At 44.1% G+C, this 27,727-nt stretch overlaps 5 protein-coding genes and 2 long non-coding RNA genes across 7 annotated transcripts; 4 read left to right on the top strand and 3 right to left on the bottom strand.

Moving 5' to 3' along the window:
* Window positions 1-4,328: 4,328 nt before the first annotated feature.
* Window positions 4,329-6,827, bottom strand: Klp59D (Kinesin-like protein at 59D). The gene has a single exon (NM_137918.3). The coding sequence runs from the start codon at window positions 6,658-6,660 to the stop codon at window positions 4,471-4,473; it is 2,190 nt and encodes a 729-aa protein (NP_611762.1). The 5' UTR covers window positions 6,661-6,827; the 3' UTR covers window positions 4,329-4,470.
* Window positions 6,828-8,248: 1,421 nt separating this feature from the next.
* On the top strand, window positions 8,249-9,746 carry CG13544 (uncharacterized protein). Its single transcript, NM_137917.3, has 5 exons — window positions 8,249-8,418; window positions 8,474-8,542; window positions 8,608-9,006; window positions 9,061-9,368; window positions 9,431-9,746. The coding sequence occupies exons 1-5, from the start codon at window positions 8,348-8,350 to the stop codon at window positions 9,685-9,687; spliced, it is 1,104 nt and encodes a 367-aa protein (NP_611761.1). The 5' UTR covers window positions 8,249-8,347; the 3' UTR covers window positions 9,688-9,746.
* On the bottom strand, window positions 9,741-10,237 carry CG30192 (uncharacterized protein). The gene is made up of 3 exons (NM_166587.2): window positions 10,049-10,237; window positions 9,902-9,982; window positions 9,741-9,843 (listed from the first exon to the last, which is right to left on the bottom strand). Exons 1-3 carry the CDS (start codon window positions 10,149-10,151, stop codon window positions 9,815-9,817), a joined length of 213 nt encoding a protein of 70 aa, NP_726294.1. The 5' UTR covers window positions 10,152-10,237; the 3' UTR covers window positions 9,741-9,814.
* An 8,399-nt stretch (window positions 10,238-18,636) lies between these two features.
* Window positions 18,637-20,222, top strand: Gpdh2 (Glycerol-3-phosphate dehydrogenase 2). The gene is made up of 7 exons (NM_137916.3): window positions 18,637-18,927; window positions 18,993-19,199; window positions 19,281-19,469; window positions 19,529-19,712; window positions 19,767-19,920; window positions 19,982-20,074; window positions 20,132-20,222. The coding sequence occupies exons 1-7, from the start codon at window positions 18,709-18,711 to the stop codon at window positions 20,160-20,162; spliced, it is 1,077 nt and encodes a 358-aa protein (NP_611760.2). The 5' UTR covers window positions 18,637-18,708; the 3' UTR covers window positions 20,163-20,222.
* Window positions 20,223-20,348: 126 nt separating this feature from the next.
* On the bottom strand, window positions 20,349-20,749 carry lncRNA:CR44456 (long non-coding RNA:CR44456). The gene has a single exon (NR_124711.1). It is a non-coding gene; the product is annotated as a long non-coding RNA:CR44456 (long non-coding RNA).
* On the top strand, window positions 20,749-21,222 carry lncRNA:CR44455 (long non-coding RNA:CR44455). The gene has a single exon (NR_124710.1). It is a non-coding gene; the product is annotated as a long non-coding RNA:CR44455 (long non-coding RNA).
* A 1,561-nt stretch (window positions 21,223-22,783) lies between these two features.
* Window positions 22,784-24,903, top strand: Klp59C (Kinesin-like protein at 59C). Its single transcript, NM_137915.4, has one exon. The coding sequence runs from the start codon at window positions 22,919-22,921 to the stop codon at window positions 24,797-24,799; it is 1,881 nt and encodes a 626-aa protein (NP_611759.1). The 5' UTR covers window positions 22,784-22,918; the 3' UTR covers window positions 24,800-24,903.
* Window positions 24,904-27,727: the final 2,824 nt, after the last annotated feature.

The following is a 27,727-nucleotide window of genomic DNA, read 5'->3' as shown; positions in this document are numbered from 1 at the left end:
GATTAAGGCCAATTGAATTACACATTTGCATAGCCCAGTTAATTCCTCTGGAGATGGCCAAGATACAGAATGGCGTGGATGGAGTGGAAACCCCTAACATTTATCGCAGTTTACATTCCAATTGCCATTTGCCAGTGGTGGCCAAAAAGGGGTGGCATACACCACCCATTTGATTGCGGTAAAATGCTAATTAACGGAGCAATGCTCCAGTTTGGGGAGAAACTTTAACCCACTGACAAATGGCTAGCAGTCTGGTCTGCGGCAAGGGATCGGGGGTCGGGGGATAAGGCGGGCTAAAGCCGCCGCTTCTTTAAAGTTTTCAGCCAACTCTTTAACGTGGCCTAAATATTAATGGGCGCATTACGTATACGCCACCGGTGGCCGCGATCCAAAGCTGGCCTGCCCAGGGAATCGCCGGTCTTAAATTCATATCAAAATATATATATTAAGTATTCTCTTGCACTGGATTCGGGGCTGCTTTGCTTTAATATTTATAGCAAAGTCCCTGGAGGACGAAATGGTTTTGTGCGCTTTCTCTCTATTTGTGAAATTTAAGCACGGAAAAGGTTCGCATATTAAATGCCACTCGTTCGGAGCAGCGAGTTATCAGTCCGTCCGCCTTTGGGGAACTGGTTGTGCGGCTCTGGCTCCATGGCTTCAAACTTGTTGGTTCCACTGGAGGATTCGGTTTTGTTTGGTAATTTGTGGAGTGCAGTTCTGCGTGGGAGTAACCAAACTGGGGGGCGATTTCAATTGGCTGCGGATGGATTTCGTAAATGGATGGGGGGCAGATAAGCTCATTCTCTTCGATAAATGCGGCATTCAGCTAACACAGTTAGCTCGAGCTCGAGTTTAAATGCTTGGGAAGGGCTCCATGTCCTCGCTGGTCAGTTAAAATAGGTATTATCATAAAGTAATTCAATACTGTGCATGCAGCCCTTTTGAAATATTCATAAAACAAAACATCACTCTCGATTATAAAATCCCCTTGAAAATCTGGAAAATACGTTTTAGGTACTAAGTTCAACTACTCCATTCAATACGTTGCACTGTTTATTTTATAGTTCGTTCAAATTGCCATTGCCAAAGTCCTTCGATGCAAATTAATTACATCCTTTACCAGGTCTCTCCGTCCTTGTCGCCCCTTCCTTTGTATGTTTGCGTATATGTGTGTGTATGTCTGCACTCGATAAAGGCATTGATCACACAGCCATCTATATAGCTCATCCGCCCCGTAAGCCCGCCCGCTTTTGCATTCGGCTCGATTGCAATTACGTCGCGTGGAAAGGGGGGGGGGGCGGTGGTGGAAAAGCAGGGGGGCTTGCATATTTCATAGTAGCTACGCATAAGTGACACTTGTCAAAACACATTTTCCACACCTCCCACCCGCTTTTCCTTTTGGCCAGAGGCAAAAAAGCATATTTCAAGTGCGGCACTTCATGTGCGTCAAACAGAATGTCGGAGCAGAGCAGCATGTGCATGCGCGAGGGAGAAAGGAGAGCAGTGCACACACACACACACACAAAGCGAACCGAACAGTGAACAGAACTGAAAAAGTGCTCAAGTCGAAAGCCCTCGAGTTGTTTTGCAACATTTGAACACGTCAAGTTTTTTAAGGTCAACATGTCGCTGGCAGGCAGGCCAGACATTAGACATCAGACATGGCTAACACGCCGCGGGTGGTGAATAGGTAGGGGAACGGGGTGGGGACGGGCGAAAAAGGGTTTAGCCAAATGTGGCGAACGGGAAATATCGGTTGGTCCAACGTGCGGGATGTCATTTGCATCGCCAGCGATTGTCAAAGGACCAGACCTTTTTTCTCATTTCCATCTTGGTGTCCTTTGGCACAAAGTTTTGAAATATGTTTAAGTAAAGTGTTCCCAAATCACCCAGTAAAGATTAATATTATTGCTGGCGTGAGGTCAGAAGTAAATTCAAATTTATTGAACATTTATTTGATGTATTTTAGAAGTAATGTGTTTCTTTTCGTACGTATCAAGCAGGAATTGCCAAGATGCTAAATACTTACTCCATGATACTAACTTTTGCAGAGCCAACCATTTTTGCTGGTTTGGTCTAAGCAAGAAAAGCGCTCCAAATCCCACATAAGAACTGCTTCCTTCATTGATATCCCCAAAAGTCCACCTACACTTTTCGGTCCAAGAAACCGTAGCAAAATGCTCTCCCAAGCTCCTTCGACCCAACGTTTATTGTTACTTAGCTTTGGGCCAGATCCAACGCTGGTCGCCAGCTCCTCGGATGGCTTGTTTACCCTTTGGATGTTCACGGCTTTATATGCGAAGACGTATGTGAAAACACATACGGGTGCGGTGTGGCATGGTGTGGTGCTGTGTGTGAGTTTCGGTCTTGTTGGAAAACACTTTTTCACAAAATTTTCTCAAAAAGAATGTTAGACAAACCGCTTTGTTGGCAACAATTTGGGTTAAAACTTAAGTGTTTTGCTTCGAGTTGATGCCCAGCCACTCCCCGCTGCCACAGCAGCCCCTTAAATTCTTTGGCATTGCAGTGCTTTTGGCCCGGCTTAAAATGAAACCCACAAGAAAAGGCGAGCGAGAAGGGCAACTAGGAAAAACCAACAAAGTCGAGGGAAACGTGGAAATGTTCTTGTGCTTTTCCCTTTCATGCATTCCAAGCCAAGAAGGAGCAGAGAATAAAGACGCACGCCACAAGGAGGAGGTAAATTGTCCTTTTAACTTCTTTCGCAGCTGCTGCTGCTCCATATAAATTTCGTTAAAATTCAGCACTGCACTTTCGCTTTTCTCCCAAAAACCGCTCCAGCTGACTATGAGCAGAAAGTATCTCGACGAGCTCCTGAAGAGGCTTCCTCATTAGACCAACTGAAAACAATTACCAGTCATTACCCAAATGAAAAGTGCCGGTCTGCAGTTGGGATTGCTGACGTTGAGCGATCTACCGATTCGATTCGAATTTACTAATTTGAATATATAAATGTGTTTCCCATAAATAAAAAAGGAGCAATTTGTGGAGCTTAAGCTGTTCTGTGAAACTGGAGCCAATGCGTTGCATTGGGCTAATTTGATTGAAAGTTTTCGGATCAAGTTTGTGTGGGGAGTCTTACATTTGCCGCACATTTGAGGCCACATCAAAGGAAAAGTTGATGCAAATATATGCCCGGACTGAAACCAAAACCAAGACCAAAAACCCAGACCCATACCCAGACCCAGACCAAACCAACTCGAAGCCCGACCAATCCATTCAAATGTAAGCAAAGTGAAGGAGGGAGACTGCCGGAGTCGCAGATGAATTTGTTTGTTCACATTTTGGGGCTGCATTATTGGATATCTCAGCTCGAACTTAACTAATTTTAAAGTTTTCCAAATGAGAGATCTCTGTGTGTGCGGCAAGTTCTGCTAAAGTTTCCCCAGCTCGTGGAATTAGTTGCAATTTTCAGCATCTGGGGGAAATTTTACATTTACTCGGGCACAGAAATCGGTCGTTTTGCGGAGGGAGCAGAAAATCTACAGTCTACAGCTGCTTGTGGTTCACTTTCATCATCGTCATCTTTAAAGTTTGGCAGGAATTCAGCGAGTTCACGAGTCGGTAAACAATTTGCTAGACATTTGGAATAGAATTTGAAGTAATTGTAATGTGCCAAATATTTACAAGATTGTGGGCAAAGTTCAATATACGTCACTTAGGCTAACCTTTGGGATGACGGGTTAAAAATATTTGAAATTGATAAGCAAGATTAATATTGGGTAATGTTACCCTAAGAATGTATTAGCAAGGTTTTCACCACATTGATAAGTCAGCCATAACATCATTCGAAATGAGTTACCACCAGCCATAGTTTACTATCCCCAGGGTTTTAGACCATAAAGTGAATGCAATAAAACTAGGGACCAATATAAGGGGAACATTACAAAGGAGCTAACCAAGTTGGTACCTCTTTAACTCACACGTAACCTCCACTTTTTGCTTTATGGCCGAGAAAAGTTTGGCATCGTTTCTTTCGCACTTCGTGCGGCTTCTTTCGGATCTGTTACATATGCTGCCGGGAATATTGCCAGTTAACCAAGTTAACAAATCCAACCCAAAGGTTCAGTTCCTTTTGTTGGCCACCGCTCGCTTGCCGCATGTTGTTGATTACACTTTGGACGGTCATAAATTTGTATCAGCGAGCTGTGGAAACTCATACAGCAAGTTGGGGGAAGCTGCACAAAAAGAAAAGTCCGTTGGGGAGGGGCGGGTGAAAAGTTTTTATTTTACCTCGGCGAGCTCAAGTGAAACTTGAGTGCAGTTGGGACTGGGGGACTGGGTGACTGAAAAATGAAAGGAACTCAATTCACGCTTGAATTTTCATTAACTGCTTGTTTATCGAATCGAAATCTAAGCCATTCGGGGGTCTTCCAAACGCTATTGAAAAGATACAGAGTGGTAGAAAATAAATTCATATGCTAGGATTATTAGTAGGTGGTGGGCGAATATCTACTCGGATTCATCCAGCTCGCCCTTCTTATATGCATTTTGGTTTTCTTCCTTCAATAATTTCTGAGTGTTGTAATTGTGCGTTACATCCCGCGTTCTATTCACCATTGCTAGCAGTTTCATCAATGCGCTTTCTGAATTTTGCGTGTACTGCTCTATTTCCTTATCCGTTTTCAGTTGCCGGAAATTGTGAGCGTAAGTCTCTAGATTCTCTACCAAAAGTGCGTGCTGCTCGGCCACCTCTTGGATATCCACGTTCCTTGAGGGACCCAGAATGTTGAGGGTGTGGTTAAAGCTCATGTCATAACTCATGTTGTTGTAGGAGCTTGCCTCCTCCGAGGATATGGTTAGATGCTGATTGTCCTCATCCTCCGGCTCCTCATCGCCCTCCTCGTCGGCCATCATTTCTGGCTCTGATTCCTCGTTGAGATCGGGAGACTTCTCTCCATCCCCTTCCACGGACTGCAAGTGTTCGTCTTCCTTGGCTATGAGCTCCTTAACCCTGTCTGCGTAACGTAGAGTGTTGAGCGTATTCTCCACGCAGCTCATGGATGGCGATATCATGGCAATCATGCAGGTCTTGTTCTTCTTGCCGCCGACAAAGGAGTCGCGCAGCACTTGGGTCAACTTGGAGCCACGGAAGGGAAGGTGACTCGACTGCCGGCTGAGGGCTCGAATGCACTCCTTGAGGGCCAGCAGAGATTTATTGATCTCGGCTCCCTCGATGCGAGTTTGACGATCGGCGGATTGCGTATCCGCCCCGCGTTCATTGCCCGCCAAGTCCACAAAGGAGCACTTGCCGTGTGGGCCCCAGGAATCGGGAAAGTGGAGTGCTATTTGAAAGACGGCGTGGGAACGCGATGACTTGGCGTTCGCCGATGTTTGGCCGGAAGTGCGCTCTTTGCTGCCGTGCTCAATCAGTCTCAGGACATCCTCCACTTTGGTCACCGGCATCTCCGTTAGGCCCACCACCACGACCTGCTGCCTGGCATCCTCTAGGACCCGCAGCATGGGCTTGTTGGGTAGCAAGAGATCGAACACCTTGGTGCCATAGATTTCGAAGAAGCTGCACGTAATCTTGGCACCCATTTGCCGGTACTCCGGGCGCGATACCTCCTCGAAGACATCGCGAGCTGCCATGGCGTAGATCCCGGTACCGCAATCCTGAACCTTTCCGAAGAATTCTCCGCCCATGGTGTGCGTTTTTCCGCTGCCAGTTTGTCCGTAAGCGAAACAAGTGGCATTGCCGCCCTCGAACATGGTTCTGATCAACGGACGAGCAGTGTGATCGTAGACCAGCGCATTGGAGCACTCCTCGTCGAACGTGTAGTCGAAACGGAATTTGTGGTGCTCCAGGAACTTGGTGAGATCCACCTTGAGGCGCAACTCATGGACGATCAGGCTGTCGGCACTGGGAACTGTGATGATGTCCAGGTTCTTGGAGTTCTCCTCCTTGCGACTCATGGGTCGTTTTCGCACACACACCGTAATTTGCTGAACAGTGCCTCCATTGGGATCCAGGCATCGAAGTGGAGAAAAGATCAAGGTGGAGCGGTATTGGCGCAGCATCACCGACACCTCCCAGTTGGGATTCCCCGGATTATTGCGACGCAGTGCATCCTTCTCCTGGAGCTGTTCCGCCTGGCGAGCCCTTCGCTTCTCCCTCTGCTCCTTCATGCGATTCACCTCCCTCACTACACTGGAAAAGCGTTGGTTGCTATTGTTGCCACCCTGTGACTTGCGACCTTGGGTGGGGCTGGCATCCCGGTCCGGCCTACCGGCTGGCACACGAGGGGTGTGCGCTCTACCCAGCTCATGATTTCCCGCTCCGACCGCTGCAGGATCCGTCTTTCTGGTGGCAATTTTACTGCGACCGTCCTGTACTCTCATGCGCTCTGCATACGGATTTCCAGTGTGGGTCTTAGGTCCTCCGGTCGGACTCGAGCCTCGAGGCTTCGGCAGCAAGGAGCTCGGTGGCTTCGATATCGGCGGTTGATTCTCCGCGAATATATGATGGTTGATGCCAATCAGCGTGCTCAATGGCACTTCCTTACCCTTCACCACCGTGCCCTCGGTCCATTCGCCCGTGATGGAATCCCGTTCCAGGTTCTTGGCAGTGCAGACCACCTGATGGACACGCCCGTCACTCCTCTGGAAGAGGAGCTGCTCGCCAATTTTGATGCGATCCATGTCTGGTGGCAACGGATTATACAGCTCTCGATTTATAAAAGATGTATTTTTTTTAGGATTTTCAGATTATATATATTTTTCTTGATTTCCAGTTCACAAGCGAATGATGACCAGATGTTGCCTCTGTAATTTATTGTCGAGTGTGAGTTTGAGGGGCTACTGACAATCGTTCAAAATCTAATAACGAACCCTTACCGCCTAGCCTACTCTTCTCTTTTTAATACCTATTTTATAAGGGAGCCTTCTTAAAGTGGAACTACATACATATACATATAGGTGGCTCTTGAACCTTTTCCTTCCGCTCTCAGAACAATTTTATGGTTAACATATTTGGGGTGTTGGCTCGTAAATTCCTTGGGTTAGCAGCTTCTTTTGATATATGGCTCTTGGCTCGTTACGGGTTAGTACTTTTCAAATTAGATTTCGGCTCCCTACCTTTTTCCTCTTTTGTGTGTCATAAAGCGATGGCAGGACCTTTTCGTATTTACACAAGCGTGCACATTCCACAAATAAATAGCTCTCGTTCTGTTGTCTAGACATGTGATTGGAGCACAATTAAAATACATCTGCTTCGTCGAGGCAAACCCTTCGAGGGATCAAAGAACGTGCTGCTCCCAGTCGGTCAGGTGTAAAAACTAATTTACGGCAATGCCAGTCCAGCAGCCCCAAAAACCGCAATCGAAACCCCAAGGTGAACGCTTGTGTTGAGCAGGGGGGCATTCTGCCAACTGCGACTGTGACTGTGACTGTAACTGGGACTTTGACTAGCATGCTTTTCTGGTCCAGTTTTGCTATCAGCTACTGGGTCAGCACGGGCTATATGGACCATAAATCTCATGGCTGCTGCAATCAGGGCCTGCAATCGCAATCTGCATCAGAAATCAGCGAGCAGTGCCAACTTGTCAGGGCCGCATAGATAGCGACCAAACTGGAAACTGGAAATGGCGTCAAGGGCGCCATAAATGAGAATTTCCGTTTCATTTCCGACCGTTTGTTTGCGATTGTGAATGTGAATGGCAGTGTGTATGTGTGTGTGCCAGTGCGGTTCATTTGTGGCCCATAATGAGCTGGCAAAATGTCGTGGCTCTGTATCGATTTTCGTTTAAAGTGCCGGCCAGGACCACCTAATGGCTTTCAGTGTCCCGAATTTATGGCAACTTGACCTCGGCCATTTGTCAGCATTAGAACACAATTGGATAGCATGGCCGTTGCAGTCAAGGGCATCATAAATGGTCGACTGCCAACTGCCAATATGGGTCCTTCCATTGGTCCTTAAGCGAGCTTAAGACCACAGGCATCGATACAATTCAATTAAATACCGCCTTGGAAAATTCAAGCCAGTCTGCAGAATATTTATGCCAACTCGAGGTGGTGGAATAGACACATAAATCTGTTTTCTCCCGACGCGATAAGCGGCAAACATGTTGATGCAAAGGCGAAATAAAATATGTCGCCTAAATTGAGACCAGGATGCAAAGCCCGAAGATTTATGTGGATATAATCGCTGGAGGCCATAAATTATGGCCAGCAGCTAGACGGAAATCTACGAGTCATCGATTTTCCACCGAGATGTCAGTCACAGCAAACACTTTGTTCTACTAAAATATGTTAATACACACTGTACACAAAGTTAACACTAAACATATACACTTAAATTAGGAAGAAGTAGAGCGGTTTATTTTTCAGGATGTTCTCAGGACTTATACCCATGATGCAGCAGACTCGGAGGGCCACGGTTCCACTAGGTGGGGACAGCCGGTAATCATATCTATAAATATGTGTGAACTTTTATTCATCCGTCCTGTTTTTACAGAAGTGGCAACACCGAGTCCCAAATTGGATCCAGTAAATCTTCTAATTGCAGATTGCACCTAATTTCGCGGTAAGTCTACTACATACTGTACACTTTTACACACCTTTTTGCAAAGAATTGAAAACCAATTTCAGAACCGGAAAGCTTCTTCTGGACTACAAGCAATACAAGGCAGCCCGAACTATCCAAAACAACTGGCGGAAATTCTATTTTCGAAAGTATTTCAAGGATCTAAGAAAGGCGGTCATCACGATTCAGCGCTGGTGGCGCGGATTCTCGGTCCGAAAAAACCACTTCAGGTATGTGGAGAACCTGCTGCAGAAGCGGGTTCAGGATCACCACCATCGGGCGGCCACCAAGATCCAGGCCCTATTCCGAGGATGGAAGAGCCGGCGCACCATTCACGATCACAGCAAATTGCTCAGGAAGCAGGTGTGCGCCGCCGAGGATCTGCTCAACTGCGTGGCCTTCAAGCTGCACCACCTGCTCCGCACCTTCGCAATTCCAGGTGTATATTCGCTCAAGAACTCAAAGTGAGTATGCCCATATAAGTGGAAATCAATTTACTGAAATATCGCCACCAACAGCTGCATGTCGCGAGTAGAGAAGCTGCTGGCCAGCTTGCATTTTCGCTTCCACAATGGAAGGGTTAAGACGCAATTGGCTAAAGAACTGGCCGATCGAGGAAAGGATACGGAAACTTTCAAGAGGAGTAACAAGTTCAGCAAAGTCCCATTCGAAGGAGCCCGCTATTGGAGCCAATGCAAGCCAAAGTGCGAGGCCGCCCTGAAAATGTCCAAGAATATTGAAAGGCGCATGTACAGAATCATCGAGATTTACGATGCTTCACAGAGAGAAGCCCATGCGGCGTTGGTCGAAAAGAATAGGGCGTACAGTAAGCTAGCTTCTAAATCTTCTAATATATAGTTTTTGAAAATATATAAATTCATTTCACAGGAAAGCACAAGGGGCTTATGCAGAACATCAAGAAATCGGCGGAGAAGAGTAAACGCGACTTCTGCGGCGATGTCATCGCCAGTATGAGACGCTGGAAAATTCTGGTGGACAACGATTTGACTGTGGACAAGAACATATTCAAAAACCCGCAAAATTTGGAAAGGTTCGTTGCTGAAATATCGCAATATGCAAATGAGTTCGAGAACTGCACCTGCTATTGCCGCATTCCCGTATTCACCGAAATCTATTGCGGCTAAATGTCATTAAAACCAGTAGTCTCGTACCAAGTAGTGAAAATAAATACAATTTTCTAACTAAAGATTTTATTAGTTTTGCTATGGAACCATTGACTGCTCTGCAACAGTTACAAGTATACGGATTAGATCAGTTGAAAATCGCATTAAATATATCGACTGCGGAGAAATTAGTATATTAGATGCATTCCGTATCTAAGTTCGTTTATCTTCTCACCAAATACGTTGCCGAAAAATCGCAGAAGTTCGGTGGCAAACGAGGGTCTTTGATAATCGGTCCAATTATCCGTCATCTGATCTGTTTTGGAATTTATCGAGTAATCATTTAGGTGTTAATCCTTGTTGGCTTCGGGCTATTTCTCACCTAAATGCTCGCAATCTAGCCGCTTGTTCAGGTCGAAGCTGTCAGCGCCTCCGAGGGGAGGAGCCACAGTCTCATCGATGTCATTGATACTCGGATCCGCCATGGTGAAGTAGAAATTTCTATGAAAACTCACAATTTGGATTTAAATTTTAATCACACTTCAAAGTGTTTACGGCAGCTTTGATTTGGAGTTGGGGAATGGGTAAGGAGTTCTAAGAGGTAAAGCATGGATTACTTGGTTTTGGGATTAGTTCTCAGAGTAATGTATTATAAGGAATTTCCTTCCCCAGAGTGTTTTTTTTTTTAAATACAGTGATATCAGATGTGCGCATTCAAAGACACAAAACATGCAATTTTCCCTACCAACAGCTGCGAGTTACGAGCCAAGTGTGCGATTTATGCCATAAACTTTTCCGGCCACAACATTTCAGATCCGGATAGAAGGCATGCAAATACGGAATGGAAAACGGAATGTGGGGCGGGATTTTCTCGAAACCTGTCCCTGAACGAGCATAAATTAAGAGGCCAGTTGCCGGTGCTTTTAATTAGACAGTGAAACACGGCTTCGTCTGGCCAATGGCCAGGGGTTCTCTTTCTGGCCAGAACATCAAAACAGGGCTCCGAACAGCAGGAGACTTGGTAATTGTATGGCTGGCCTTCATCATCGCCGGCTCCATAATAATCACCATCCTCAGATATGCAATTAGAGGACAAACGAAAAATGTGTCTTGGTCAGACGCTGTCATCGTCATCGTCGCCCAGGGATAAATACATATTTCCCAGACTCCGCAGCTCCATGTGTATATATACTTATATTATATACAAATGAAATTAACCATATTCATCAGGCCCACAACTAAATGCAACATTTTCGGCCGCTAATGACGAGCGTTGTCGTCGTCTTTGACAGCAACTTGTGTCGCCCTTGGGCCAGGTTCTTTATCACTTGGTTAATTACTTATGGCTCCCACCTCCCCCGATCCTTTGGTTCAGCCCCCGCAATCGTTGGTCCTCTCCGGCGACGAGTTTCGTTTAATTTGCGGTTGACATGACAGCTCCCTTGACTTGTTTCACTGGCTTTGTTAAAATGAATCTCTCAGTCTGGCCAACAGGTACACTTGCAATCATATGGTAATCACATAGTTAAGTTAAGTTAAGTTTTCATGGACAGCTAAGCAGGAAAGTTAGGTCAAATATTTTTAAATATATTAGATAAAATGTATTTCGTAGCCCCCAAACTCACAGTGCAGACTTCGAAATGAGTTCGAAGCTAGAAGCAGAGATAGCTGAAATGAGTACAGCTAAAAAAAAAATGCACTAATTTAAGCATATTAAAACTTTTTTGCCAAATAGTAAAACCATTTGACAGGGCTGCCGAAACTTTCTCATTTTTTTGTACAGCTTTTCGGCCAAATTCCGAGCAGCTTTATAAACATTAGGAAAGTAGGCTGACGATGGGGGTTAAGCCTTCGCAATGATGCAACCAAACCGAAATGGTTTCCTGCAAATAAAGTTGCATTGCCAACAGTTTCACTTTCGGCTCAGTTTTAATGCATTGTCTGTGGCCCGTGGGGCGCTAAAATTTCGGATTTTTCCGCCTCTTAATTAAATGTGTTAAGAGCTCAAGCTAGCCAACTTTCAGCTGGCCAAGATAGTTTTGACAATTGTTCGAGCAGAATGTTTCCGCCCCAAAGAGGCGCAAAAACCGTAAGTATTTTTACCTTGCATTGTAATAGAAATTAGCCTAAAATAATATTGTCAGCTCAATCGAGTGCCTGGTTTCTAATGAGCTTCGAGGAAAATTCCTACACATTTGCACTCATGTCTAGGACACATGTCGATGGGGTTTGTTTAGGAGGTGGGCCATTTTAACCGCAACACAAGGCGTTTCAAATGTTTCCTTTCAAATTAATTAGAAGTTTGCGGTGAGCAAAGCAAAGCATAGCGAAGCGAAGCCATCCTGCCTGCTGCCCTTTTCATGGACATCATCATCATCATCGCCATTGATGGCAACCGAGTAGGCCACAAAATGGTTTTCGGCCAACAATGAAATCTGAGTTCTAATTGCCGGCACACAAACATATAATTAACTAAATAATGAGATGAGTGGGTAAGTGGGCGGTGGGCGGTGGGTGGTATCTAAGCCATTTGGCTGCTGTTAACGGCATCCGTAATTACCTTTGATATGCTCAGCTACACTTGCAGCAGTCGGGGATTTCAATTAATGCTGCCATACTGTCGTGTTTTGTTGCGCTTTTTGTAAAAGTTTTTTAATTTATTGGCCATAAATTCAGCCACGTTTGGCCATCATTGGCACCTGCCTTACCAAACAGGTAAGGCGAATATTAGCAAAGTACCGCATTATTCTTTTGTTGAATAATATTTAAACTAATTGCCGTGTTCAATGTGAAAAGAAGCGATTTGTACTAAATTTTGTTCGCAAGTGGTAACGTTTGGTAAATACAGAATGAATCTGAATGAAATCTGTGTGAAGCTTTCAAACAAGTTAAAACACAATGGTCAAAGCCAAGCCAAATATGGCCAAAAAGTTAGCTAAGAATGGGAGGATGGTAAGCAGACAAGGGTAGAAAAGACAAAGATCAACCGATTAACATTTATTGGGTCTGAACTTTAATTTGCCTTGTTGGCCAATCAGCTTACCTCTCGCTGGCCTTTTGGCCATTTGACATTCGAACTGGGTCTAGATTTATGGGATTGCCTGTGTCGATTAGTTAGCCATAAATCTTCGCTGTTTGCTTATGGTCAGCAGTCCAGTCCAGTTCAGCTGATCGGTTTTACGCATTGTCCGGGTCTTGCCACTTTTGCAGATACTCTAGACCTTCTGGTTGTGCGACAGCAAACAAATTTACGAGCCATGGCTGGAAGAAATGTTTTCCCTTCGTTCTTCATCATTCCGGCATTAACAGGTTAACTCATTTTAAATGAAATCTGCGCTGAGCGAAATATAAATATATGAACAGCAGAAAAACGGAAAGAAACAGCGCTGGACTACTAATTTGCAAAGCTTTCACGCTGACTGAACTTTAACCCTGCCGCAGGTGCTAAAAATGATTTGCAAAATGCAAAACTTTTCGTTATAAATTCATACCCATATATAACTAACAAAATAAGAGAAAAGGAAAGGAGAGCCGGCGATTCGGTGAAGAAGTTAAAATTGCTTAAGTTTTATATACACTTTACGTTTGCTTTGAAATATGTAAAAAGTTTAATCAAATTCTACAAAATCTGTTTGCTCTAAATTCTCTTTTTTAGGTTTCGCCCCAGAAATTTCATTTTAAACCTTGATAAATATTAAAATTCATTCTCTCAAATGAATAATATGTTTTTTAATCCGATCTAAACAATTGATTGATGTAAGATATTATCGATTAAAAGAAGTCAGGAAACACGTGCTAAGCCAAATAAATAAGTGCTAAAAATAGAAAACAAATGACAGTTTATACGAGGACGAAAAGGAGATAATTTGGGAAACTCCCACACAATACAAACAAGAAAAGAAAAGGAAAACTATAAAGCGGAATATTTACATTCCTCTTTCGGCTCGATGTCATAAATCTTTTACACCTGGTTGTGAATGTGTAAACGCCCACGAGCTGGCACAGATAAATTCAGTGCCAAAATATTTAAAGTCTATTTGTTAGGGCCAAGAAGCGAGGGAAAACTGCGGCAAAAAGCACGGGAAACTCAGCGAAGGAAGCCAGAAAAACCGCGAGTACCACCTGAAAAATGGGACACAGGGAGCAGGTAGCATGAAAGCCCCAGAGAAACCCCAACAATTTAACAACTGACTTCATGTGAACTGAGCAAACATGCAAGTGTGTGCACACACGGACTCCCCACACACACACACCCACACACACACACCCACACACACACTGCCTCGCACACACACGAGTTCATACGCATGGGTGCGAAAGAGAGAAATGGCTGGAAAATTGCAAGCAAATTTTTTCTCCTCTTCCTTTCCTTTTTTCTATGACTGCTCATATTAGTTTCCCTGTGCTTTTCTTTATTTTCCAAGTGTTTCGATCAAAATTGCAGCTTTTTAGTTAATAATATTACATTTGAAGCTAGTAAAAATTGGTTGGGCAGACCGTTACTAAAATAGCGTTTATAGCCCCTAGTGATTCTACCAATGACTCATTCTTCTTTTTCTTAAAAATTTTGTATTAATATATAGCTGGTAAGCTTTATATTTATTTATTGAATGTTATTCAGCATAAAGAGTTATAAGTAGTTTTTCACAAGCGTGGACTCAACAACGCAAGAAATGTTAAAAAAAAGTGCATCATTCCTGGCCAAACGAAAATATTGACAGAAACACGGGACTTAAGCGAAGATTAACTGCAGTCGGTGTGTGTGCATTTTCCGAATTTTCCGTATGCCCGGCACGTATTTGAATTATGTGTGCTGGTGATTCCTGGAAACCCACGCACGCCACTCTCAGGCGGGTAAAAATAAATAAATGAATGCATAACCCGAAACTCGGAATATTATTCCCGCTTCACGTCAGAGTCTCCCTCTTTTGCACTGGTACACAAATTAGTCACGGCCACGCCCACTAATCACGGCGCCAAGGCGGAAAATTGCCAGCCGATTAAATTGGCAATCAAGTGAAAAGACCTTCACTTCGGGGTAGGATGAGTTTCATGCCTCTCATCTTTGCTGTGAGTAAAATGGCATAATTACATGTAACTAGCCGAAAAAGTTTACATTTATGAGCGACTGGCGGCTCTTACCTGTTACCTGGGGGATCTGGCCAACTTTGAGGCGCGACAGCGGGGTGTTTTCCGGCGGCGGAAGAAGAGGAACTAAGCCATCATCCAAGCGGTGCTATTTATGTCGCCATCAGCGTGGCGGAAAAACGGAGACGCAGGGAAAACAGCAATGGAAATGCGGGGAGTTTTGGGCAGCCAAATGGCGGCGTTGACACAGTTTCCCTTTTCACCCAGCTGCGTCTGATGCTTTCCCCCCCCCCCCCGCTTCAGCCATTTTCCGCCCCTCTTATGGGTGTGTGTGTGTGTGAAAAATTCGCGCAAAAAGGGTCTAGCAAATTATGAATGAAAGATGGCGGTAAAGTTCGCCAAATGGCTGCTGGAAGTACAGTACAGGGATATGCTAAGCACAAGAAAAACGTTGTAGATTTGTGTATAATAAATGGCAAGTATTTAAGAAATGTATAAGCAAAATGACCCATAATTGTTCATTAAAGATAAGATATAACTTAACTTTTCCATTGGTTTCATATGTGTTTAAAAAGTGTTGCGAAATAGTGGTTAAGTATCATAAGAAAAGTTTGCAGTGCCAAACTTCGTATATATTTTATTGGAGTTTCATTGGCTGAGCAGAACCGAATCCAATTAAAATGTTTGCACCAGCAAAGCAGAGTTCAAAATTAGCATCTGCGAGTGACCTCTGTGCACTTTCACCGCATTCGCTCACCGCCTGTGAGCTGGTGAAAGAACTCAACTCTCTGATTGCAATTGACCTCGAGACTCCTTTGCCACCCACTCGCTTATCCCTCATCTCCTCGCTGATGGACAGCTGCGGCGGACGCACGGCCAGCTAGACACCAGCTGGGAATATTTTAATTACCATTTAGGCAAACGTCGAAAAAAAAAAGCTAAAATCCAAAGGAGAACATTAAAAGCCAAGTGCAGACGTCTCTGCCGCGCCCTCTGACCCTGCCACGCCCCCTCGACCCACGCCCCTGACGAGACCGCTTTGAACTTCTGGCTCAACTTTCTGGCCGGCTGTCAAATGGGAGCGAGTGAAGGAAACATCAGCCGAATGCGGCAAATGTTGTTCGGAATATTAATTCCAGTTTGGGCCGCATTTAAGAAGCTTAATGAACTTGAATGCTGGAATTAAAGCCAAAGCTACACTGGAAAATGTAAAGGAAACTAAGCGAAGGTAAAATACTAATCTGCTTGGAGATCTTCGAATAAATTTCTTTAAGTGCACAAAGCAATGTGTTTCATTCTCCCCATCGATGTGGCAGGGAAAGGTGGCAAATGGACGAAGAACAAAAAACTTTTAATGCCGCATCGTTCTATCCCTCGGTCCCTTGATATTTGTTTATTCTTTGAACTTCTCCAATTAAAAGTAAATATTGTGAGTAGTTTATCTCGATTTCATTCAGAGCCGAGCAGTTTGCATAGTTGGCTGTTTTTGCAGGACTCTCCCCCTTTTTCCCCATTAGCAAGCCAACTTTGCCTGCATTTCGCACGCAATCTAAGACTGCGGCTTCGTCATTTTCACTCCAGAGCCTTTTGCTTTGTATCCGCATCTGTAGCTGTATGTGTATCTAGATCTGATTTCCACTCGAATCCAACTCAACTTTGGGCCACAAACTTTTCTATTCACACGTAATTTAATGCCTCTTAAAGCGGCAAGGCAGCATAAGCTACTTTTTGTCCTTCGAAGCGACATCTAAAGTGGTAGTAAAAATGGCTAAAAAGCGGTCAGTGTTTCCATAACGTAACTATATCGAGTTTTCAGTTACTTTTACAAAAATCGCACTTTAAACGGACGTTTTTATTCAGAATCAGATGAATCTAACTCATGTTCTTACCAAATGTATGATGATGCATGTTTACAAATACGAAACATTATAATTAAAAGCCTTCAGCACTTGAATGCTTTTATTTAATTCGATTTTATTTACCTTTCAGAGCAAACATCGATTTTCCGCAAACACACGATTTATCCACACAAAACTGAAGCACACATCTGGCTAATTAGTTTATCTCCAGATTGCGAAGTTCGCACAAGTTGAGGCGAGGAGAAAGTGAAAGTTTCCTTCTATTCCCGCACTCAGATACCCAAACTAACCGACAGATACTCGAAATCACGTTGCAGCTTACAAAAACATGGAATAATTTTATTTACGATTCAACTTTGTAGTCACAAAATCATATGAGTAACTGCCACAAGGAAAAAGCAAGTGGGGCAGAATGTAAGGTGCAAGGCATAAAAAATTGTGCTAAAACTTTATGTGCGCATTCCTGAGAAGATTTCAGTCAGTCATCTGGCCAAGTTAAGTTTACTTTATACTGGAAATAAAAATACAGAAAATAAAATAATAAAAAAGGAAATTAATGTTGAACGAGGAACTAGGAGAATGTGTAGAAATAAATTATGCAGTCCCGGGAAAGGAATAAGAATCGAATTATGTTCAAGATACTTTAAAAGTGCTTTCTTGGGCTAACTGCAGATTTTAAATTGCACTGATGCGTTGTTTAGAAATTTGTTTCTACTGTGGAAACAAAATTTTATCTATGCCTAAGCTCTTTCATAACGTTAACTAAACAAAGCCAATAGTAAGAGCCAAGTATAAATATCAACAGCTTTAAATACTTGTACTTTAATCTATTGCTGCAGCTTCTTGGAACCCTTTTCCATTGTGCCCTTAAAGTGCTGGACAGCCGAAAGTGGACCCTCCTACTTGACTGCAACGGCCTTGGTGGGCTCCATTCCCATCCATCCCATCGCATCCCATCGCATCCCATCGCAACCCCCCGACTTGGCCCCAGTTTTCCATCGTTTTGTCTCCGCTCCATTGTTCAGTGGCCACCAGCTCGTTTGGCCTTTGCCACGGCAGCAACTCATTAAAAATTCCATTTTCATTTCGCCCATCATCCATTTTGATTTCATAGTCGAGTGGATGGCGCTGGGCGGTTGAGCTGCAGTTGGATTCTGGCCGGATTGGTTGGAATTGGATGAGATAGGGCTGACTGCCAACGACTGCGGGTCGCACAATTTCAAAGTGTTTACTTTCTTGCACATTGATTTCGATGGGACTTTCACTTTGGCTTTCGCCCTTTTGCATTTTAACGCTGGCAATTTGATATTTTATTTAAATAACCGCCGACACAGTCGAATTTCTCAGAGAATATATAACGCTGCCGTAATTAAAAAATAAATATAAGAATTATGGAATTTTTCCAGCATCAGCTTAAATTTGTTGTCGGCTGCCATGAGTGAATCCATATTGGAAATTGGAGGGGAAAACGCTTGCTGCAGTTAATTATTTGCCCTGCCAGTTTGGCGAACGTGACGTATACGTAATTTTTATCCCGCCTGGTTTACTGATGAATTGTTTGCCCAGCACTCAATCAATATATGTATGAACATGGAACTTATATGTTGATATGTAAATATGCATATATAATAATACGAGTCCGTGTGCCTGCCCTTTGCGTGTGCTTTAATTTATTGGGGCATTAATTTTTAAGGTTCACAACCGAATTGATACTGGGAGTCAATTGGAGTTTCATTTTCAGCGGGGTGGTAAATAAGCTTGATTTCGGTTTAAAAGCTGTATACATTGCAATTATCATTGCCAATAATTGAGGAGCTAGGTTAGCAAATGTACAATTAGTATCTTTGCTGCATACACGAAACTAATTGATGGTGTCAATTACTAAACCATTTAAATGTGTGTTATGCAAGTTATAACAAAATGAAATGAAACTCATCACAGCCGAATAACTAATTTAATTCGAATCATACATTCAATTCCAAATAAACACTTAGTGACGAAAAAATTCCGTAGACTTTAAAGTCACTCCAACAAACGGACAAACACGAAACATTTGATTGAAATTCATACATCATTTGGCAATCTTCAACTCAAGATGGACAAGATAATGATTTGCATCATTGGGTCGGGAAACTGGGCCACTACCATAGCCCGTAATGTGGGCAGAAACGTGCTGAACTCGCAGACACTGGACGAAAAGGTGCCCATGTACGTTTATGAGGAAATTGTTGAAGGTCGCAAACTCACGGAAATCATCAACACCACCCACATAAATTCCAAGTACATGCCGAACTTTGAACTGCCGCCAAATATTGTGGGTGCCTTCGACTGACTGACGATGTGTCCGGTTTTCTAATATTTCGATTCTACATTTGACAGGTGGCCGTGGATGATATCGTGACTACAGCTCGAGATGCGGACATTATAATATTCGCCATTCCGCCGACTTTCGTGAGTAGCTGCTGCAAGACGCTGCTCGGAAAAGTCAAGCCCACGGCCCACGCCGTTTCCCTGATCAAAGGATTCGAGCGCGGCGACGATGGCCAGTTCGTCCTGATTTCGCAGATTATAATGCGGCAGCTAAAGGTCATAACACAAGCTGAAATATTTATTCTATTGGATACTTCTATAGCTTATCTATTGTAATTTCCTCTTGCTCCAAAGTAGATTCCCTGCTCCGTCCTGGTCGGCTGTAACTTGGCCCATGAGCTGGCCCACGACCACTTTGCCGAGGGCACAGTTGGCTGTCGGGATCAGAAGTATTACAGGGTGCTCCACGACATATTCAAGTCGCCCACTTTCCGCGTGGTGGTCACCGAGGATGCCGACTGTGTGGAGATCTGTTCCACTCTAAGGGTTAGTTTCGCATTACGACATTTGCATTTGTGGAACCTTGTTTCTTCTTCAAATCACAGAACATCATTGCCTTTGCGGCTGGCTGTTCCGACGGGATGGAGCTGAATGAGAACACCAAGGGAGGCATCATCAGGAGAGGATTTCTGGAGATGCTTCAGTTCGTCGATGTTTTCTATCCCGGCTGCCGCATGGGAACCTTTTTTGAGTCCTGCGGAATATCCGATTTGGTTACTAGTTGTTATGGTATACCAAAAACTTACATAAATCTACACAGTCTTAAATATATATGTTTCGCAGCAAACCGCAATCGCAAGTTGGCCGAAGCTTTTGTGAAGACGGGCAAACCCTTGAGCGAACTGGAGCACATTCTCATTCCAGGACACGAGCCACTGGGTCCGGTGACAGCGGAGCTGGTGCATCATATGCTCAAGAAGAAGGGCTTGGAGGACAAGTTAGGATAATGTAGATACGTCGAATGCTATCATGTGATCTAAGATCTCTCCCCTTCACAGATTCCCCCTCTTTACAACTGTGTACAGAATCTGCACTGGAGACTATCCACTGCAGCGCCTGGTCGAAACTCTGATTAAGGCACGCGAGGATATGTAAGGATCTGCAGGAATATCTTACATATCTGGTAGTAATTATAACTCTCCCTACAGATTTCACCCGCTCCATACTTTCCAATTGTGAAGCAGCGGACTCGTCGTTTAAGGTGTAATAAGTTTTAAATAAATACATATAAGCATCAGCACTGAAAAATGTATTCTTACTGTTTAGCAGGCCAAATGGAGCACATGGGAATGGGTTTTGTCTGGGATATACACTACGCATATACACGATTTGCTCAAACAAAGCCCCTCAACATTTGTATTGTGCGTCTTTTCTTGCTGCAGTTCAAGTGCTCCTTTGCGAGGAGAGTGCACTCCATTGAATGCACCAACGCTCGCAGCACAACGAAAAACAACGGAAATCACTTCAGTCGGGGATCCGGATCCGGATGAATGGAAAAGAAAGCCGACCGCTTTTCCATCTCATTGTTTTCCATGGCTCAACTATAAATTTATGTGTGTTTCTCGGTGTCCGGTAGTTATTTTCTTTATTTTTCTCCTTTCACCATTGTTTGGCGGCTGAAGTGCTTTCCAATCGGAATTGAGGAAATGGGAGCAAGCACTAGAGGACTAGTCGAGATCTCGATATCCATGGGTTCATTGAACCATACGTCAAATGGAGAACTTGTGTCAACCGAACACATTCGGTCAGTAAGCCAGTATAGCCAGAACCGATAAGATCTATACTTTTTCAACGCAAATTTTATTTTATAAAAATGGAGATCCTTTCGTTAGCCAACATTCGAATAAATCTAAAAAGGAATGCGCCCTTCATCTACTTGCTAGTTGTGGCGCCACTTATTTTACTTTTGCCATGGATACTACTAAAGAAACCAGATGATTTAGCGCATTGTGAGGAAGAAACAAGATTCTGGCACTTGGGAAAGCATGCGTATAACTTTATATTCAAGAACAATACGCCCAAAAAGGAGCCGAAAGCCAACTTTCCGAAGATAATATGGAACTTCATGAAGAAAGTTTGCAAAGCTTAGTTCCTAACGATTCATCAACACCCATCGACATCATGCAGAGCATCTCCAACTACGTGCCTCTTGCCGGACTCAAATTGGGACAACAAATTAATCTGTTCGTCCATAAGTCAATTTTAACATTGATATTTAATAAATGATGCATGCAATTCATTTAGTTTTCGGCTTTGCGATTTGTCGTTCGTTTTTTTTTTTTTTTTGTCAGGCATAATTAAATCAAAGCAGCAAAGGCGGTAATCAGCTGGCAGGGAGAGGGGTGTAGTGGTGTGATTGCATCCGGATTTTGTAAACGGATTAGTTTAAATGTCGAAATTGTCCAATTCGATTACATTAGCGGACAACATTTAATCCGCGCCGAATGACAATTATTGTTTATGATTGCATTGCGTGGATGTGTTCTTTATGCATTGCTCGCGTGAAACAATATGTAAATTATTTATTATTATTTAAAATGATTGAGGCTGATCGAGAGGCTGACGGGTTAGAGAAAAATGAGCAAAAGAAAAAATGCGCACAATATATCAAAAGATTATATCCATGAAATCATTTCTTCATTATGCATGCATTTATGATTGCGTTTCAGGAGGCCCAAAGAAATTTATGCAAGCCACATTACGCACATCCAGTCCAATGGCTTTTCAATTTATTTGGAATTAAATTTTTTTTTTTTTGTGTGTAAAACACGGCAAATGTTTTCCATTTCAATTGCTTTATTAGTTCATTTCAGATTTGCAGTTTACGCAAGCATATAGCAAATATTCAGCTTACGTGCTACCTGCGTACAGGTGCAAAATGCCGGCTAAAAATCAAAATGAAAATGGAAATACCCGAAACGAAATCAAACTGTCCGGCTCGTTCTGACTACGGTTAAACAAATATGCCTGGGGGTCCCGGCCAAACAGGACAAAAAGCTATCGAAATTTGCATACTCCTATCAGCTGGGGAGCAGGAGTGTCCAGAGTCCAGCCTGATCGCCCCTTCCATGTTGCACTTTCCAGTGGGTGGCGGGTGGTGGTCGGTCTGAGGTGGTACTGGTTTGGCGTTCGCCTTTGCCGATAATTACACGGTAAATTTGGCAAAATGTGACGGCAAATAGCAAACAAGACGCCACTGAAGACCCAAACAAGTTGCACGTATCTGTGGGCAATGTATCTGTGTATCTGCGCCTGCCTACACTAGAACACCCATACGTTTGGCGGCGAAAACACAGATACGACACACACAGATACACCTTTACACAGAGGCAATGGCGCAAGCACTTCAAAAAATAAATAACAATTTGGTACGTTACACACGTCTCGGCTTATGCAAACGTATCTGCAACTTGTTCCTCGCTCTATCTCTTTCCGTCTCTTTCGTCGAAAGAATGCTTCATTTCAGAACACCGCCCGCTTGGCAAATAGAATACACACAGGACATGCAGCACGGCTGACGAGAGAGGCTCTCGGAATGGTGTTGTTTGTTGATTCGGTTATTCCTGCTGCCTGTTGTTTGCCCTCAAATTGAACAAATAGCTAAAACAATTCCCGCCAGAACAGATATCACTAGAATGGCACGGGAAGACCAGAAATAGAGCGCTATAACTACCTGTTTCATTCACATGCACTTACCAGATGCATAAATCATCGAAATTGAGTATAATTTTGATATGATTTTTGAAAAATTTCTAGCATAGATGGCTAACGGAAAATCGAGCATTGCATTGACTGTCACTCCCGTTTTCTGCCCTAATCATAATACCAAATAAGAATTCGGTCTAAATAATATGATCGCTCAATTGGTAAAAATTAGCAGTTAACAAAATTTGTTGCAGAAATCGAAGGAAAGTCGCACTGACTGATTTGCTGCCATGGATAAGTTGTCGATCGAACAGAAGATTTTCATCCGTCGCTCGGACGGTAGAGTCCACTTGGCGGAGATTATCAAACTGGAGGGCGGTGACTCCAAGCTGATTACGGTGGAGTGGCCCGAAGGACATACGGTGCGTGGTAAGGAACTGCCCCTGGAGCTGGTGGTCCTGATGAATCCTCATATCTTCGACTCGCCCCGCTGCAGTGGCGGCAATGCGGCGTCAGCCAATCAAACTGCCTCCATATCGCCACGTTCAATGAAACAACGAATAGCGACTGGGAGCTTATCTCCTGTACTGGCCACTGCCCCGCCACGCCAGCAGACGGCGCCGCCAGTTCGAGAGGACGAGGTGGTGCACCAGGCTGAAAGAATGCGAAAAGAACGGGAACGGAGGCGAGAAGCACAAGCCAGGACTCGTCTAGATCGGGAGCAGGGGAAGAACGAAGATCCGGGAAATCCCAACTGGGAAGTAGCCAGAATGATACGACTGCAACGCGAGCAAATGGAGAGTCAGCGGGTGAGAAGTGGTACTACGAACGAACGAATCAATTGCCACCAAATTATGGTTTGTGTGAGGAAGAGACCACTGAGGCGCAAGGAGCTGGCTGACCGGGAACAGGATGTGGTCAGCATTCCGTCTAAGCACACATTGGTGGTCCACGAGCCCCGCAAGCATGTGAACCTGGTCAAGTTCCTGGAAAATCATAGCTTCCGTTTCGATTACGTCTTCGACGAGGAGTGCTCCAATGCCACGGTCTACGAATTCACAGCCCGACCCTTGATAAAGCACATTTTTGATGGCGGAATGGCCACGTGTTTCGCCTACGGACAAACTGGAAGCGGCAAGACCTATACGATGGGTGGTCAGTTCCCCGGAAGGCATCAGAGCTCAATGGATGGCATCTATGCAATGGCCGCTAAGGACGTGTTCTCCACTCTAAAGACGGTTCCCTATAACAAGCTTAATCTGAAAGTTTACTGCAGCTTCTTCGAGATCTACGGCACCCGGGTGTTCGATCTCCTGATGCCTGGCAAGCCACAACTGCGTGTCTTGGAGGATAGAAACCAGCAGGTGCAAGTGGTGGGCCTCACCCAGAATCCAGTACAGAACACCGCCGAAGTTCTGGACCTACTCGAGTTGGGCAATAGTGTCCGAACCTCGGGTCACACCTCTGCCAATTCCAAGTCCTCCCGATCGCATGCTGTGTTCCAAATCGTGCTGAGATCCGCGGCGGGCGAGAAGCTACACGGGAAATTCTCGCTTATAGATCTGGCCGGGAATGAAAGAGGAGCGGACAACAGCTCGGCGGATCGACAGACGCGCCTGGAAGGATCCGAGATCAATAAATCGCTGCTGGTCCTCAAGGAATGCATTCGCGCTCTGGGGCGCCAGTCGAGTCATTTGCCATTCCGTGGCTCCAAGCTGACCCAAGTCCTGCGGGACTCCTTCATCGGAGGTAAGAAGGTGAAAACCTGCATGATAGCCATGATCTCGCCATGCTTGCATTCGGTGGAGCATACCTTGAACACGCTGCGTTATGCGGATCGGGTGAAGGAACTAAGTGTGGAGTCGATCCCATCTAAACGGATGCCCGATGCCAACCTTGGAAGCACTTCCATGTCAGATATTGTTTGCCAGTCGTCCACCCAGCGACTCTTTCCATGTGCCTCCTCCACATCGATGCCAGGTGGTGGCAACCAAGCGCAGCAACACACCAACACCGCGAACGACTTGAACAGATCCCAGAAACCAACATCTAAGCCCACTTATCCCACATCCGGTCAGCAGCTGGTCCAGAGGAAGGGAAGCTCCCAACGGGAGGCCTCCATGATGCTGACCAAATCCCTGGCACAATTCCGAGGGCGCAACTTTCCCTAAAACTCAGAAATCAAACGCCTTATCGACTTCTACAGCAAGTTATTCAAATTAAAAAGATTGTCAAAATTATTTGTTTACTTTATTTAAATAAATGTAGATGAATGAAATGGGCTTACCTATATATTACAAAATATACTTTGTTGGCTCTGCCTAGAAATCTAATAATGGTATCTTTCTTTTTTTGATGGACATAATTTACATTAACTCAATTCACTTATCATCACCCTGAAAAGTAAGTAAAACGAGCCAAATTGTGTATTTTTATATAAATTAAGTAAAACCTAGCAACGCAGCTCTATAGTAAGAATTTCTTCGTTTGAATTTGGCCCAGATAAATCGCTGACGATTGAGGACGCACTTGTGTAATTCGGCATCTTAAAGTTGTCACCAGCTCCTTTCCATTCTGGCCCAGTTCATTTGTGTGTCGTCAACCTGCCCTGCTTCCCTGGCTTATGCCGTGGCCCACTTTCGTGTCCTTCAACCAGCACACGTAGCAGTGGGCTCAGTGTGCGACTACATTTTCCTAGGCTGAACCCAAACTAAGCGCAAATATTTTCCGCATAGTTGCGCATTAGGCCAAAAACTTACTTTGGTTCCCTACACTTTTTCTGTGGCTTTTTTTCGTGCTTTACGGCGGCAGTAGGAAGTGAAGAAGTGGCTCCTTTGACAGCTGTCAATATACAATATTGGGGATTATGATGGTGCCAAGACACGTCTTACGACAAAGCTTTGTGTCAATATATTAAATTATGGCTTAGGGCGGCTTTTCCTAACGCCCCGCCTCACCCGCCCACTCGCTTAACTTTTTGGCATTTTCGCGCAAATCCGCACATAAATGATCCGGGAACGAATGAATATGGATGAAGCAGCAAATTTTGTTATTCCTGCGCATTTGACACTAATTGAAATCGCAGAAAAATGCTCTTAAAAAGCTGTCACTCGCATTTTGGGATCTGCATAATGCAAAAGGCAATTATTTAAATTACGTTGGCTTTTCTAGGCCCCGCGTCTCACATTCCCATTCTGGTATACCTTATGTAGATGATTCTCCGTTGGTTAGACTTGTATATTCGTTTGATATTGTAAAATGAAATAAAAATGTGTTACTATAGTTAAAGCTTTTTATTCCTTTGCTGCAAAAAAACACCTTCGACTTCCATCTCAGCCTGTCAACCATTTAATGTTTGCAATTTAATTTCAAGTCCCTGCTGTCTCTCGCATCGTTAATCAAAAGCGTCTTTAATCTTATGTCAAGTTATGTAAATAAACAATTACGAGCGTTTATGTATGCACACTCACACATGCGTGCGAGCACACACACACATTCGCATACACAAGAGTACAAATTTTGCGGCTTAAAGTTAATTCATTTCGCAAGTGTTTACCTAACCTGGCATTAAAACGGCTATAGAAACGTCGCCCACGGGATGATGGGGGTGCCGGAACTCCCACCCTGTCGCCTTCTAATATGCCATTAGCATAGCTACCTAACTAAGTAAGTAAATTCGATGAGCACACAGATACTCACCGACACACACACACACACACGTGCTCAAGACGGGTAAACAAAACCGGAAGGAAGTGCGTGTAGATTCAGCGGAGTGCAAACATTTCAATTTGGGGAAACTGATAAGTCCTATAAATGTAAACTTAGCGCGGGCTTCTATACAAATTTCCAAAATCTCCGCCCCCATAGAGTGGCGAACTGGAGGGAATAACTCAAACACATCTTCTGATTGAAGGCTTAAAGCATTTTGGCAGAGTTGCTCCTCCACCGAGTATCGATTACTTTTGTCTAATGCACTTTTCCAACTGGAGGAGGGCTGCAACTGAAGCGCCCGCAGCTCCATCGAATTTCCTCTCCATCACAACTCTCGTAGATGTAACCGAAACTGTTGGCCGGGAAAACTTTGCTCGCGGCGTTCGGAAAAGTAAGAGGCACTAATGGCTGCAGCTGTAGGTTATTGGAAAATTGAGAGAAATGTATCCCAAATGGAATCAGTGATAAGAGCCGAACATAAGAGAGCAAGTTTTGATCCATTATCAACGCCGAAACTGTTTGATAATTAAGTCCCTTTTTTTGGAAATCTTTAAATGTTTCTTGAGCACAGAATGTCTGTAGGATATCGTATGTAAACTAATAAATTCTGTAACTTAGCCCATTCATTTTGTATGAATTTCTAGTAAAAATAAACAGCTTTCTTGATGCCACTAGTTAACTGGTTATGATTTATTCCACACGAAATATAGTTCTCAATTTTCAAGCAATTCGGTTTGGCAGTTGCACAAGCAAATAGAATAGGAGTAAGCTGTGGCACACATGTGGCACTACGGACCTGCAAAAAAGCTGGTTGAATGGCAGTTTAAGTCACCTCTCCCTTCCCATCGGATGTCCATTCCTCATTTTGCTGAAGTCATGGCAAAATGTTTACAATGATAATTGTCCTGCTCGGTCCTTGTCGTTGTCATTGTCCAGCCAATAAATTCTTGGCAGCTGCATGTTTGTTGAGCTCCGGGCTCAATCCTTTCGCCCCACCGTGTAGTTTGTGCTGTTTTGGCCAATGGCTATTGGTCGAGTGGGTGGCTTTGGTCCATGGGTCCTGTTACTGTATTGTTTCGAGTACTGTCCCTCATGTCGACGCTTCAACCGCTTGGTTTGGCTGGGGGCGAATTATTTATGTCTCGATTTACAATTGCTGGAAAAACAGCTTTCCAGCAAATGCGATTCTCATCTGCCAAGTGCTTTCCACTGCGGAAGGGATTAATCGAGAGGGTTTAATTGTTTTGTAACTCAACATTTGCTAGAATTAAGTTCCCATAACTTGGTGGCGCTCTGTTAAAGGCCTCTTACAATAATTGAAATGTCCCCATTTAAGGTCCCTTTCCCAGCCGTACATATATCCTAGCTATATCCTTTAATCCGGGCCA

This window comes from Drosophila melanogaster, chromosome 2R (genome assembly GCF_000001215.4).
Source record: "Drosophila melanogaster chromosome 2R".
Lineage (NCBI taxonomy): Eukaryota > Metazoa > Arthropoda > Insecta > Diptera > Drosophilidae > Drosophila > Drosophila melanogaster.
Note: the sequence above shows the minus strand (reverse complement) of the source record. Positions and strands in the feature narration are given on the sequence as shown.

Bases quoted from the DNA above. Each gene is read 5' to 3' on its own strand.
- Klp59D (NM_137918.3), bottom strand. From the start codon at position 6,660: ATGGATCGCATCAAAATTGGCGAGCAGCTCCTCTTCCAGAGGAGTGAC.
- CG13544 (NM_137917.3), top strand. From the start codon at position 8,348: ATGTTCTCAGGACTTATACCCATGATGCAGCAGACTCGGAGGGCCACG. The intron at 8,419-8,473 runs GTAATCATATCT...CTGTTTTTACAG, and splicing joins CCACTAGGTGGGGACAGCCG to AAGTGGCAACACCGAGTCCC. The intron at 9,369-9,430 runs GTAAGCTAGCTT...TTCATTTCACAG, and splicing joins CGAAAAGAATAGGGCGTACA to GAAAGCACAAGGGGCTTATG.
- CG30192 (NM_166587.2), bottom strand. From the start codon at position 10,151: ATGGCGGATCCGAGTATCAATGACATCGATGAGACTGTGGCTCCTCCC. The intron at 9,983-10,048 runs GTGAGAAATAGC...ATTCCAAAACAG, and splicing joins GCTAGATTGCGAGCATTTAG to ATCAGATGACGGATAATTGG. The intron at 9,844-9,901 runs GTGAGAAGATAA...ATTTCTCCGCAG, and splicing joins ATTTTTCGGCAACGTATTTG to TCGATATATTTAATGCGATT.
- Gpdh2 (NM_137916.3), top strand. From the start codon at position 18,709: ATGGACAAGATAATGATTTGCATCATTGGGTCGGGAAACTGGGCCACT. The intron at 18,928-18,992 runs GTGGGTGCCTTC...TACATTTGACAG, and splicing joins TTGAACTGCCGCCAAATATT to GTGGCCGTGGATGATATCGT. The intron at 19,470-19,528 runs GTTAGTTTCGCA...TTCAAATCACAG, and splicing joins AGATCTGTTCCACTCTAAGG to AACATCATTGCCTTTGCGGC.
- Klp59C (NM_137915.4), top strand. From the start codon at position 22,919: ATGGATAAGTTGTCGATCGAACAGAAGATTTTCATCCGTCGCTCGGAC.